Below are 14,780 nucleotides of genomic sequence, written 5' to 3' on the forward strand. Positions count from 1 at the left end.
CTTCTCACTGGCTACGATTCAGATGACGTTTTAGGGAAAATAAACAACATTTCCCAGGAGTCGATCCGATTTCCCGGCAAATTTTACACGTGCCGCGATTAATTCGAAATCCCGGTAAGTGTAAAAATGTATTTGATTAAATTGTCATTCTCATACATGTTTAAAATATTGCCCTGATCAGTTGCACACGTCATAGTCGGCGAGTCGTCACCTTTATTCGGTTAGTAAACAACCACTTAATTTCGCCGTCGTGCTAGCTAGACTAGCTAGCTAACTACAACGGAAATGATTAGGACACTTGTGAAACTGATTTTGATTTGCTTTATTAGGGCTTGGTGAGGATAAAAATACAGTTAACTCGCATGACAGGTTAGTCAATAACACTGCTGGCAAGAAACGATAGACGTATTTGTAAATAGATGGAGCATGTTGAATGAATTACACACAGCTAGCTAGGTAGCCAGAAGATTCTGACCCTTCCTTTATGCTTGTTTACACTTAGCTGCACTACTGGGGTCGGAACGCCATCATGGTTATGAGTAAGACATTACAGAGCTGGTGCGAGATATTTTCGGAAATGTATTTCAATGCAGGGGTTGGATATGCCAATGTACTCCCAATTGGACCTTTATCCAAACTGATACTTAGAGAAGATTGAAATACTGCTAGTTTTTCTGAAAAACGGACCTTTATCATCTTCAAGCTAGCTAACAGTAGCCACAGCAGCCATTATGGAATGGCATGTCACCTTGAACAACAAAGGAGCTGACTGGCTGAAACTGCCATTCCAAGATGGTTGTGGTGGCTACTAGCTGGCATGAGGACGAAAAGGACACTCTTTTCCGTAAAAACTAGAAGTATCTATCTGGGGCGGCAGGTAGCCTAGAGTGAAGATTTTTTTTATTTTTTTTACCTTGTCAGCTCGGGGATTTGATCTTGCAACCTTTCGGTTACTAGTCCAACGCTCAACCGAAAGGTTGCAAGATCAAATCCCCGAGCTGACAAGGTAAAAAATCAGTAGTTCTGCCTCTGAACAAGGCAGTTAACCCACTATTCCTAGGCCGTCATTGAAAATAAGAATTTGCTTTTAACTTACTTGCCTAGTTTAAATAAAGGTAAAAAAAAATAAAAATGACTTACTTGCCTAGTAAAAAAATATTCTCGACGTAGCAGTTTGGATAAAGGTACAATTTGGAGGACAGTGGCATAGGGTTAGAATATTCTGGCTAGCTACAAGAGTTGCCACGATTATGGATTTTCCAGACTCAGTGCATTTTTGAAATTTTATTTGACCTTTATTTAACTAGGCAAGTCAGTTAAGAACAAATTCTTATTTTCAATGACGGCCTAGGAACAGTGGGTTAACTGCCTGTTCAGGGGCAGAACGACAGATTTGTACCTTGTCAGCTCGGGGATTTGAACTGGCAACCTTCCGGTTACTAGTCCAACGCTCTACCCACTAGGCTACCCTGCCGCATGATGAATACATGGGCAGATCATTCAAATCAATCAACCAATCAATCAACCAACCAACCAATCTTTCAATCATATTCATAATGCACGGGGGGGGCTAGGATTCTCAGATGCAAGTTATACATGAGGACTTTGCTTAGTTTACGGATGTGGAAAATTGAAAGATGTCATGATAACCTGAATGATGTGTTATTATTTACTTTAATAGACTCAGACTGAGGAGAAATATTGACCATGTCCCAGGAGAAGCCAGATGCTGGCAGCCAGACACAGTCGCAGCCTCAGACTCAGTCCCAGAGTGGCTCCAGCTCCTCCTCTGGGTCAGGCACTGTCAGCTCAGTGGACACCATCCCTGTTAGGGACCTTGGCTCCATACCAGAAGAGCCTGAGCCACAGCCATGGGGTCGCCTGCTGCCTATGCAGAGAGGCTTCAGAGCCCACGGTGAGTGCAACCACAAGACATGCCCTGGTTTTCTGGGTAGATAGCCCAAACTGAAGGTATTCTGTGACAGTCATGGAATTTTTGGATGACAGATATTGGGTCAGCCAAATGATCGGGGTCACCGTTTTAATCGTTTGAATAGCCAAAAGAATAGACGCACATTTTCGCCTCTGCTCTGCTCCTGACTGTATGTGCTACTGCAGCAGTAGGGATGATGGCGTAGCCCAAGGAAACCGAAGACCGTTTGTTACGACACCTTGCTGTTTCAGCCATAGAGATCCATTCTAATTCCTAATTCTATGGTTTCAGCAAGGGGCAACTAGGTTTGATCACGTTGTAGAGTCCATGTTACAGCAGAAACGGACTCAACTGCACAAATGTTCGGCTGGCATTTTTTTTATTTTGAGCCATTATGACTGTTCTTTCATTTTCATTAAGGTCTTCGTCCATAACCGTCGGTTATACAGTGATTGTGCCGGTCTTACCTTCAGGATTAGCTATGGAATTGTAACACGATATGTGATGGCTCCATATCTATCTGGCGTTATGGCTTAGCTTCTGGAAAATGCTGCTACACATTTTTCAACTAACCTGGTCTTGGAAATACTTTCTTCGTTTTGATTCAGAAGAAAGGTGTATCTTATAAATGTTTGTGTCTAGTTACAGGTGGTTTTACCAACAACAAAAAACAGGGGAAAATTCTGGAAGCTGTAAAAATCCATGTTTTTGTACTGTGCGAGGAGCTTAGCCGCTGCACATCTAGCGTTTCCCAGCATCTTTGCGCTAGTCGGTTCTATGCGGCGAACGTGTAGAAGTAGATGACCGTGCGTCACAGAGTGCAGCCAAAACAAAGATCTGCACACATGCCCTTTTTCACTCGATACAAAACATGGATTTTAAAATCTTTCTGAATTTTCTCTGCTTTTTTTAAGAACCACTTGCAACTGGACACGGACATTTCTAAGATACTTTCAGTTTTCAATTTAGAAGAAAAATGTATCTAAGTAAAAAAAAAAAAAAAAAAAAATGTAGCAGTGTTTTCTATTAGCTAAGCTGTCAACCCAGATATGGAGCCGTCACATATCACGTTACAATTCCGTCGCTACTGTAGGCAGTGAATACAGGGGCACGTTTAGTTATTGAACGTTTTGCTACAGTTTGTACTGAACGAAACGTTTTCCCACCACGGTGCGCACCATTCCTCAACATTCTTTGAGGTATATTTGATCCCGTTTGGGTGTGGCGGGGTGGGATCTGCTCAATATGGGTGTGACCATTTGAAATGTCAAACTACTGCAGCAGCACACTGTACAAAATCGCCCTCTGAGCCGCCGTAATCAGTCATCAAAATGTTCTTCAACTGGTCATTCAGAACAGCACGGTTTCTGTTAAATTGAACAACGTTGTGTCCTGCTGAACGCGGTCCATGTGGGAACTGTGCGCGCCTGTGTGCAGTTTGCTTTGTTTGTGGTAGATTCTTTGTATTTCTCAACTAGCAGCATTAGCATCTGTGTATTCTCTTCTCTATTGAAGTGATGGTGTTTGACTTTTTTTTCAGACTGTGTTGAGGACGACACTTGGTTTGGCCGGGACAGTAAATGTAACTATTGCTTTGATGACCCCATACTGAAGAAATCGCCCAGATTTGCTACGTACAGCAAAAAACACTTCAGAATATTCCGAGTAGGTCTATTCATTTGACAAAATGATGTATTTCATGTTTTTGTTTAACAGTAGTAAAATAGTTTTGTTTGCTCAAGTGATGACGGTCAGATCGTTACCTTGCAGGAGCAGAACATTGTCTATGTATTTGACAACAGTGGCAATGGCACGTTTGTTGACGGTACAATTCTTGGGAAAGGAAAAACTTTGCCTCTAGCAAACAATGCGGTGCTGTCCCTAGCTGAGGAACGCCATAAAGGTAACCTTGTTACAGAGTTTTATTTTCAAGTAATTTCTGTTTTAGGTCACTGATACTCAAAAGTCTTAGCATTCCACTATATTTATTCCCTGTCTCTCTCGACATTAAGTATACAGCATCATTCCCTTATTGGTGATGCCGGTTTGAATTTTTGCATTTACAATCCATGAGATTGATAGTTTCTTCCCTCATTAGTGTTTGTGTTCATTGATCTCATGGCGGATGAACAGTCCAACCTCCCCAAAGAGTTCAGTGAGAAATACCTGATTACCAGAAAGATTGGAGCGTAAGTGAGCATTTTGATTCATTTCAACTTGTGTATTTTCTGCAAAAATCCAGATTTTCGATTTGAATTACAGAGTGATATTCTAGTATGATCAATGTGTGTAAACGTGGCTGATAACGATTTGTTGTACCAGTGGTGTGTGCGGGGAAGTGAAGCTGGCCTTTGAGAGGGCCACTTGCAAAAAGGTGGCTGTGAAGACCATCAACAAGAAGGACTTCCCAGCATCTGTCGGCGTAAGTCTTTTCACCATTTTCCCCGTTTCCTAGTTGATGAATGTTACTGCAATAAAAGGAACTCTTCTTTGTGCAATTCTAGACTGCCACACGAAATGCGGAACGAGAGATCCAGATCCTCCAAAGGATAAACCATGTAAGTAAGTAATCATTGTCATTTTTAATAGCCTGTTTATACACTGAGTTGTACCAAACATTATGAGCACCTGCTCTTTCCATGACTGATCAGGTAAATCCAGGTGAATGCCTTGATCCCTTATTGGTGTCACCTGTTGAATCCACTTCAATCAGTGTCGATGAAGGGGAGGAGACGGGTTAGGGAAGGATTTTTAATTTTAAGCCTTGAGACGTGGATTGTGTACGTGTGCTGTAAATGGGCGAGACAAAATATTTAAGTGCTGTTGAACGGGGTATGGTAGTAGGTGTCAAGAACTGCACCGCTGCTGGGTTTTTTCACCGTCAACAGTTTCTTGTGTGTATCGAGAATGGTCCAGCACCCAAAGGACATCCAGCCAAATTGACACAACTGTGGGAAGCATTGAAGTCAACATGGGCCAACATCCCTGTGGAACGACATCTTGTAGAGTCCATGCCCTGACGAATTGATGCTGTTCTGAGGGCAAAAGGGGGGGGTGCAACTCAATATTAGGAAGGTCTTCATAATGATTTTACACTCAGTGTACATCTATAATGTATTATGCTGTAATGACTGCCAAGGAAAGGAGCCTAGTCATTTTTTTGGGGGGGGTGGTCAAATACCATAAAAGTAGTCATTTTCAACTTGTGTTTTCTACTGGACAAAGCCACAATCATAACACTTTTTTTTTTTTTACATATTCAACCACTATGTATCAATGTATGTAGTATGTATGTAGTATTTGCCTGCATTTTTTCTGTGTAACTTTTTCCTCCTGTCTATTCCAGCCATGTCTGATCAAAACAGAAGACTTCTTCCAAACAGATGACTCATACTACATTGTTTTAGAGCTGTGAGTTTAGTATTTCATTCAAGCAGGCACTTTTTTTAATATATTTTTATCAATGGCAAACCAGTATCATTACATTGCATGTAATATTTTCTGTAGCCCATCTCAGAAGTACAATTTTCACAAGCATCGTATTTCCTTTCCCCTTCGATTTATTCTGTTTCAACTGACCGCATGTATGTGTTTCAGCATGGAGGGTGGGGAACTCTTTGATAGGGTCAAAAGCAAGAACCAGATAGAGGAGTCAATTGCCAAGCTCTATTTCTACCAGATGTTGAAAGCAGTAGAGGTGGGTGGATTGATGTATTTCTCCATTTTTTTTCCCATTTCCCAATTTCTAGAAGAGTGGAAGGCTTTATTAAATAGGCTCTGCTGTGATGTCAAAATACGCCATAACTATCTTGTTTTATACTGGAGATAGTTACTGTCACTTGAGTAGTTTTACACTGCTTCCTTATGCTGGTTTATTTCACATTCCTTCCACTAGTATCTTCACAACAATGGCATCATCCACAGAGACCTCAAACCTGAAAATGTGCTGCTTTCGTCTCAGGATGATGTTTGTGTCATCAAGGTAAGATTTGTCAAGTCATCATGTGGGTAATTTTCCCACAATAATTGAACATGGTAGATGAAGTGTAAGTGAGGGTAGATAGTTATCCACCTGGAAACTCATTGTCTTCCTGAAGTGGGGGTGCGGGGGACTGAAAGCTTGGTTGAAGAGTGACAGGCCTCTCTCTCTCTATGTGACAGATCACAGACTTTAATCAGTCCAAGATACTGGAGGAGTCTGCCCTGATGAGGACCCTTTGTGGAACACCCACATACCTAGCACCTGAGGTGTTCACCGACGCAGTCACCGTGGGCTACAGCAGGGCCGTAGACGCCTGGAGTTTAGGGGTCGTCCTGTTTGTGTGGTAGGGATCCATACTACTGATGGCAGGGTAACATAAACGACAGTGCTGCGTGCTCTGACTAGTAGGAAGTGCCATGTAACTTGTTTCTGTCAACATTTAAAGAGAATTGTAATGCAATTATTTCAATTCATTTGCAAATAACTTGGGCCAAGATTACTTTTCAACAGCACGCAAGGTTTTCCTGTTCACAGATTCACATAATTTATTAAACTGGAGCTTACTTCCTGTCTCCCTCACAGCTTGGCAGGCTATCCCCCGTTCCACCCTAATGCACAAACTGGTTTGTCAGTCAGGGATCAGATCACGCAGGGAATTTATACATTTATTCCATCCAAATGGGACGGCATCTCGGATGATGGTAAGAGACTACTGTCAATTCTGTTTGGCTCTGTCATGTGTGTTAGAGCACATAGAAATTTGAAAACAGATTCTTCCTGTCTCAGGTTGGGAAAGAACTTTGGGTACTTTACTACAATCGTATTGATAATTCCTTAAATGCTGTCCCAATAGTTATTTTACTTATCCAATCATGTCTAGCGAAAGATGTCGTGAAGAGGCTGCTTGTAGTGGACCCCAATGCCCGCCTCACCATTGAGGAGGCTTTACACCATCCCTGGCTGATGGTAAGAGCTTTATTGCCGTCTCTCATTGCCTGGCCCTACTGCCATCAAGGCGGGTACGTTTACTGGATGGAGAGGTATTTGGGGCTAGGCAGTGTTGTAAGTGGCAACAGTGAATAATCTCTGGTCCCATCAATCTCCGTCTCAGGATGAGGCCATGAAGGAGACTGCTGAATGCATCATGTACCCCAAGGACTCCGGAGATGCCACAGCGGCTGATGCCACAGCAGACTCCGTAGACACCACAGTAGTGAGAAACAATGTCATTCTACTGCAGCAGTGTTTCCCACCCCTCTCCTGGGGGGACCGCTAGACAGTTCATATTTTTGTTGTAGACCTGCACCGACACAGCTGATTTAACAAAGGTCTTGGTGATTAGTGATTCCGTGTAGGGCTAGAACACACCCACACACAGAGAGAGAGGTGTTGCTAACAAAATTGAACTATGGCTCTTGTTACTTTAGGCTTCAACTACAAAGAGGTCAAGAGAAGATGATGATGAGCAGCAGCCGGCAAAGAGGAGACCAGGCCCATCCACAGAGGCAACATGAGTCACATTTCATCCTCATCACCACATTGGAGACCCCTTCCCCCCAGGTAGTTTTCCACCGGCAATTTGGCCCCCTGGAAATCTACCAGTATATTGTATTTTATCACACTTCTATAGCTACATTTCCATTAACTTGTCAAATGATTTTAGAACGTTCGAATAGAAAAATAGATGCGACAATTGCCTGCTGCGGTGCTTTTCCATTGAACTCTTTTGACGATAGAAACAGCTATATGTAATGGTCACACATACAAAAAAAAACATTTATAATAAAACATTAAGTGTTTCCATTAATAAATTGGCCACAGCCTGTATTCCCTCCCACCTATATGTTTTATGTCTCAGGTAGCCTGCAAAAGCCAGCATGGATAGAATGCAAGAATTGCCATATTTTAATCATTCTCATGTGCCAACATATCACCATGGTGAAACTTGCATCCAGCCAACCAGAATAGCATTCAGGCTTTCTTGAAAGTACAGACAATTGTCCTGCAAAGAAACATAATTTTTATAGTTGAAAAACAGATTGAGCAAGCAGTAGGCATTTCGAATTAAATGTGAAGTGGAGCTTCCAAATTCGGCAATCGTCATTTATTCGAAAAACAACTTTTCCATCAAGTTCGAGAAACGTCAAATCCACCCGTCGAAACAGATAAAAATGTTGATCTTTAGAAGATGTCATCTATAGCTGCCGTTTCCATTACATCATGGTGCAATCATCTGAAATGTACTTGATTAACGTTACTATACACTGAACATAAATATAAACGCAACCATTTGATTTTACTGAGTTACAGTTCATATAAGGAAATCAGTCAATTGAAATGAGGTTCTAATCTATGGATTTCACATGACTGGGAATAGAGATATAGATCTGTTGGTCACAGATACCTTTAGAAATATGGGCCTCAGGATCTCGTCACAGTGTCTCTGTGCATTCAAATTGCTATCAATACAATTTTATTTTGTTTGTTGTCCGTAGCTTATGTCTGCACATACCATAACCCCACCGCCACCATGGGACACTGTTCACAACTGCTCGCCCAGACGACGCCATACACGTGGTCTGCGGTTGTGAGGCCGGTTGGACGTACTGCTAAATTGTCTAAAACGGAGGTGGCTTTTGGTAGAGAAAGTCATATTCAATTCTCTGGCAACAGCTCTGGTATACATTCCTGCAGTCACCATGCTAATTGCGTGCTCCCTCAACGGCATTGTGTTGTGTGACACAACAGCACATTTTGGAGTGGCCTTTTATTGTCCCCAGAACAAGGTGCACCTGTGTAATGATCATGCTGTTTAGTCAGCTTCTTGATATGCCACAACTGTCAGGTGGATGGATTATCAACACATTTGAGGGAAATAATATTTTTGTGCGTATGGAACATTTCTGGGATCTTATATTTCAGCTCATGAAACATGGGACCAACACTTTACATGTTGCGTTTATATTTTTGTTCAGTGTACATGTTGATTTACAACTTGTGGGCACATACTGAAATATGTCTACTGGAAATGTCCTCCTGTTTTGTAAATAATTGTCTTTGTACAGCTACTGTTGAATAAACAAACATTTTCCACTGGTTTTTATTGTTATGCATCCATTCATTCTAGGCAGTTGTATGTCATTGAAAATATATTACTCTTCTAGATAATATTTTATATTATCTTACTCTATTCAACATTTCCCATCTCCACTCCAGATCAAGGTTCATAATGCTGAACCATCTAGCTAGTAATTTTGTAGCATATCACACAGAGGTTAATGTAAGGCACTGATCACTCTCCCATTGAGCCTATAAACAACCTCAATCTCGAGGTCAACATGGACAGCACAAACATAATCAGTATAGACATCTGGTAGTAGTGTTGCTTTCAAGCATTGTGCAAGCTTTTATATCAAACCATATTGAGATTATTTCATAGCTTTGCTTTGGACCTGTCCCGGAGACTGTACAGCACTGTGTGTGCCTTGCCAAAGGAATCACCCAGCGCAGACTGGACACGACTTTTCCAGCTCAACAGCTTGGGACGATCCTTCAGGATGTCTCTGCCGCCACCTAGGGGCTGAGAGCAAAGCAGTCAATTAATTTAGTAGGCTGAAATGGGTAGCAACCCATACATCAAAATGTATTGTAAGTGGTCAAACAGACAGTCTGAGATTTGACATTCCTGACTACATTGTAGGACCATTTTCTCAGCAGAGGTGGCTGGTTCACCCAGTGGCTAAGCTCTGATGGACCAGTTGACCCACTGCTCCTCACCTGCATGAGTTCACACATGGCCAGCAGGTCAGCCAGGCTGATGTCATCTCCACAGAGGAAGGGCTGTCTCTTGAGGAACATGTTCTCCAGCTTCTCCAGAGTGTCACTCAGGTCTGCCAACGCCCGCTCCACCTTCAGTGGGTCTGCTGGCTGCCCTGACATATGGGGCAGTAAAACCTACAAAGCAGCGATGCGTGCCATCAACAACAACCACAGAACATGAGATATAACATGTTCCATAACAGTAAAATTATATTGCATAAATGTGTAATACCCTGCAAAAAGATGGCTGTGGGACTAGGCTACATTTCACCTGCCAAATGACAGTAGTGCTCCATGAGCAAGCCTTACCTCCATGAGAAAGACCTTGGCCGCATGTGGCCGGGTGTTGGTATGGTGCCAGGCTGTGTATTCATCCACTCTCGCCCTCCTCTCTGGGTGGCGTGGGTACCAGTTACCTGGGACATCATATTTGGTGGCCAGGTATTTTAATATGGCATCACTGTAACAAGATGAGGGAGGGGAAATGCCCCTTTTATTTATTTTTTCATTTTCAACAAAAAAAATTAAACTACAGAGTGAATGAAGAGTGTTACCTCTCAGTCAGAACAAAGTCATTGTCGACCATCACAGGGACCTTCTGCATGGGATTGAGTTTTGTATACTCTGGTGTCCTATTCTCCCCTATATATAAACAAAGGTATTGAGATACAGTATGTTAATTACATTTCTTTGAGGTATTGGTTTATGCATGGAGCAATATTGAACAAAAATAAATGCAATATGCAACAATTTCAACGTTTTTAAGAAGCCGGATGTGGAGGTCCTGGGCTGGTGTCGTTACACATGGTCTGTGAGGCGGGTTAGACATACTGCCAAATTCTCTAAAATGACGGATGCAGTTTATAGTAGAGAAATGAACATTAAATTCTCTGGCAACAGCTCTGGTGGACATTCCTGCAGTAAGCATGCCAATTGCATGTTCTTTCAACTTGAGACACATGTGGCATTGTATTGTGTGACAAAACCTACACATTGTAAAGTGGTCTTTTATTGTCCCAGCACAAGGTGCACCTGTGTAATGAGCGTGCCCTTTAATCCACTTTTGATATGCCACACCTATCAAGTGGATGGATTATTTTGGAGAAACACTCACTAACAGGGATGTAAACAAATGTGTGCACAAAATTTGAGAGAAATAAGCTTTTTGTGCATATGGAACATTTCTGGGATTTCTATTTCAGCTCATGAAACATGGGACCAATACTTTACATGTTGGGTTTATATTTTTGTTCAGTGTATTTGTCCAAATTTGAAGACATGGACGATTGTGAAATAATAGCATACTGTTGTCATTCTGAATAGCTAGTTAGCTAGCTAGTACACATTCGGGACAACTATTAACAGAAAACACGCGTTTTGCTGTGCAGAGTAGGACAAAGTTCAAGGTACAGTAGGTCTAAGTTCAATGCAGGACAGAGCATTTAACTTTTTAAACAATGTCGCGCTCAGTCTCTTTTAAATATATCAAACCTATATATGCATTTCCAATTAACATTAACAATCTTGCTTTAGTAGCAACCAAAACGATATAATGATTGCATGTTTAACGTTAGCTAGATGATGTTGGTAACTAACGTTCGCCTAGCCCGCTTGAAACTCACCTTTTCGTATTGCAACTGTTTTCACCTTGTGTGGAATTTTATTGCAGTTAAGAAATATATGTATTGCTCTACATGGTTGAGACAATAAATCTAAATACACTTCTAGTTCTACGGCCTTTCTACCAGCCATGATAAACGTATTTGTATTGCTTGCCAACGTTAGCTAGGCACTGTAGGCTACTAGTATTTTGCCAGCAGCACAAATTATGTCACTTTGTAGGGTAATGACGAAACCTTCCAAGTAAAAGCCCCCGTTTCAAACCATTGCAATGTGAATAACTAATTCAAATTGTATTGAATTTTAATCAATGGCCACTTTAATTGTGTCAACATGAAAATGCAAGAAGTAATTTCTGAAAACAAATGAAAAATGTGGCGGCAGGCAGCCTAGCGGTTAAGAGCGTTAGGCCAGTAACCAAAAGGTTGCTGGTCCGAGTCCCCAAGCCGACTAGGTACAACATCTGTCGCTGTGCCCTTGAGTAAGGCACTTAACGCTAATTGGTCTTGTAAGTCGCTCTGGATAAGAGTGTCATGTAAAAAAAACTATGTCGACACTGGTATGTTGAGAATATTGGGCTGTAGCGAGATAACTTTTCTACCTGTCTCAGCTAAAGTGGGGTGGAAAATACTCAAATCAAATCAAATCAAATCAAATTTTATTTGTCACATACACATGGTTAGCAGATGTTAATGCGAGTGTAGCGAAATGCTTGTGCTTCTAGTTCCGACAATGCAGTAATAACAAGTAATCTAACTAACAATTCCAAAACTACTGTCTTGTACACAGTGTAAGGGGATAAAGAATATGTACATAAGGATATATGAATGAGTGATGGTACAGAGCAGCATAGGCAAGATACAGTAGATGGTATCGGGTACAGTATGTACAAATGAGATGAGTATGTAAACAAAGTGGCATAGTATAGTATAAAGTGGCTAGTGATACATGTATTACATAAGGATACCGTCGATGATATAGAGTACAGTATATACGTATGCGTATGAGATGAATAATGTAGGGTCTCTACTAACCAAATATGGTTCGTTTTGGATGGGGACTGTGTCGCACGGCCTGCTGCTGGCTCTTCACTCTGCCCGTCCATAGCTCCCAATGCAATACACGGTAATAGACTGTACATAGGATACATACTGGCTTGTTGAAGGAACTGTTCTTCCTGTCTCAGCTAAAGTAAGGTGGGAAATACTCAGTGGGGTCTCTACTAAACAAATATGTGTCCCCCTCCAAAACGAACCATGTTTGGTTAGTAAAGACCCTACTGAGTATTTCCCACCTTACTTTAGCTGAGACATGAATAAAAAATGTCTCTCTACAAGCCAACAAGTATCCCATATACCGTGTATTGCATTGCAGTAAATGGAGTGGGTGGAGATAGGAATCACCAGGACTCTGTATTAAACCTGTTGCCCAGCACAATTGACCCATTTAAGTTTTGCAGACTCTATTGAGTAATTCCAATAACAAATATTTATATTTTATTAAAGTGTATTTCTTTAAATATACACTGAGTGTACAAAACATTAAGGACACATTCCTAGTATTGAGTTGCACCCCCCTTTTCCCCCAGAACAGCCTCAATTCGTCAGGACATGGACTCTACAAGGTGTCGAAAGCGTTCCACATGAATGCTGGCCCATGTCGACTCCAATGCTTCCCACAGTTGTGTCACGTTGGCTGGATGTCCTTTGGGTGGTGGACCATTCTTGATGCACACGGGAAACTGTTGAGTATGAAAAACTCAGCAGCGTTGCAGTATTTGACACAAACCGGTGCACCTACTACCATACCTCAAAGGCACTTAAATATTTTGTCTTGCCCATTCACCCTCTGAATGGCCCTCATACATAATCCATGTCTCAATTGTCTCAAGGCTTAAAATCCTTCTTTATCCCGTCTCCTCCCTTTCATCTACACTGATTGAAGTGGATTTAACAAGTGACATCAATAAGGGATCATAGCTTTCACCTGGATTCACCTGGTCAGTCTATGTCATGTTTAATGTTTTGTAAACTCTGTGTAGTCTACACAGTAGCTTTCAACATACCAGTATGTGTAAACTTTCAAAATAAATTATTGTATAAATAATCCAATATACAATGAAATACATCAAATTATATATTTTTCAAAGGTGGTTGCAGTGCTGTTCAAAAACAGTTCTACTGCACTAGACTGCAAAAAAATAGATATTCACAATTTAGTGTGTCTTTGCAGGGGACTCTTGTTTTGAAAAGAAACAACCGCGATCGTGCTACCAGCACAATATTCTGTTGCTTTGAGAACGGTAATCTGTAGGCTACATAGTCACCAACTGAGTCAAAACAAAAGTCGTGCAGGGCGTGATCAATGGATGGTCGAGCGGCAGATTTCCTCTTTTTACATTTTAGCTTAGGGTTTAAGAATTTTGTTCTAGTATAAAAGAACGCTTAAAATCTATTTTGTAAGTAAATGTTTGTAGTTCATGCTCCGTTTTTTAAAGTTTACATTATGGCTGTAAAAACAACAACATTCTTAAAGTTTTACACCGTCAGTTAAAATTTTATATTTACTTTAACCTAGATAATGAATTTACGTGATAACGCCATGCGAATATTACAAAGGCGTGATTACTAGGCTTTTAAATGAGAACTAAGTTTTTCCAGGAACGACCTAGGGGAGAGTTTCCGGGCACATGGCAGAAAGTACCCTGCCGACTGGTAGTCATTCAGCTTGTACTTTACCATCTTTAGCTGTGACGTACTTGCAGGTTGACTTTTGTCAGTGCGGTAGGTATGCATGAACAGGACGGGGCTCATTCTCAGAATGTACTTTTACGAAAATTGACCATTAGTTTGTGAGATATCAGTTGAGATCACAGCTTTGCAAATGTCTGTATATATAGCAGCAAGCATGAAGCACAGACTGAGCATGGGGTGCATCAGTTTCTTGTTTTAATTGACAAGGAATATATTAGGTTTCTTGTTTTAATTCACATGGAATATATATCTCCATCTGTATTTTCAATATAAAATGTATCCCTCAATTTCTGTAGTAACTTATTTTATTTGTATCTATACCCGTTATGGAATTTTCCTTCCTCTTTACCCTGAATTATTCAAACATCATAGTGTGGAAAAATATGTAAAACACAGGAAAATCACGTTTTCGACTACTGGGCCTAATAGAATAAACATGGAAAAAACAAATGTAGACATTAATAAATGCATTTATATAGCCTCTAAAATATTTTGTACAATGGTGGGGGAGTGCCAAGATGGAGTTGGCTTCAAAACAGCGTCCCCTATCAGCCATTTGTTTCCTCAGCGGCAGTCGTGTCAGTGGCGGGTGTGACAGCGATGGTTGTGTCAGCGGTGGTCACGTCGCAAAACTAAGATGGTTCTGCCGAGTTCATCTTCAGAGTTATTCGAG

At 41.2% G+C, this 14,780-nt stretch overlaps 2 protein-coding genes across 4 annotated transcripts; one reads left to right on the top strand and one right to left on the bottom strand.

The window, feature by feature from the left end:
- The first annotated feature begins 20 nt into the window (after positions 1-20).
- LOC139389431 (serine/threonine-protein kinase Chk2-like) lies at positions 21-9,012 on the top strand. Of its 3 annotated transcripts, none has more exons than XM_071136184.1 (15): positions 21-114; positions 1,682-1,915; positions 3,474-3,598; positions 3,704-3,836; positions 4,032-4,122; positions 4,256-4,355; positions 4,438-4,491; positions 5,280-5,344; positions 5,531-5,630; positions 5,829-5,915; positions 6,095-6,258; positions 6,498-6,616; positions 6,796-6,881; positions 7,027-7,128; positions 7,343-9,012. In XM_071136184.1, the coding sequence occupies exons 2-15, from the start codon at positions 1,708-1,710 to the stop codon at positions 7,427-7,429; spliced, it is 1,521 nt and encodes a 506-aa protein (XP_070992285.1). In that variant the 5' UTR covers positions 21-114; positions 1,682-1,707; the 3' UTR covers positions 7,430-9,012. The 3 variants fall into 3 exon arrangements, with proteins under 3 accessions (XP_070992285.1, XP_070992288.1, XP_070992287.1); XM_071136186.1 differs by lacking the exon at positions 21-114 and adding an exon at positions 224-369; XM_071136187.1 differs by lacking the exons at positions 6,498-6,616; positions 6,796-6,881; positions 7,027-7,128 and having other exon boundaries at positions 60-114; positions 7,343-7,865.
- LOC139389432 (glutathione S-transferase theta-1-like) lies at positions 8,902-11,567 on the bottom strand. The gene is made up of 5 exons (XM_071136188.1): positions 11,357-11,567; positions 10,289-10,376; positions 10,044-10,194; positions 9,693-9,869; positions 8,902-9,495 (listed from the first exon to the last, which is right to left on the bottom strand). The coding sequence occupies exons 1-5, from the start codon at positions 11,484-11,486 to the stop codon at positions 9,349-9,351; spliced, it is 693 nt and encodes a 230-aa protein (XP_070992289.1). The 5' UTR covers positions 11,487-11,567; the 3' UTR covers positions 8,902-9,348.
- Between the last annotated feature and the right edge of the window lie 3,213 nt (positions 11,568-14,780).

This window comes from Oncorhynchus clarkii, chromosome 30 (genome assembly GCF_045791955.1).
Source record: "Oncorhynchus clarkii lewisi isolate Uvic-CL-2024 chromosome 30, UVic_Ocla_1.0, whole genome shotgun sequence".
NCBI lineage: Eukaryota > Metazoa > Chordata > Actinopteri > Salmoniformes > Salmonidae > Oncorhynchus > Oncorhynchus clarkii.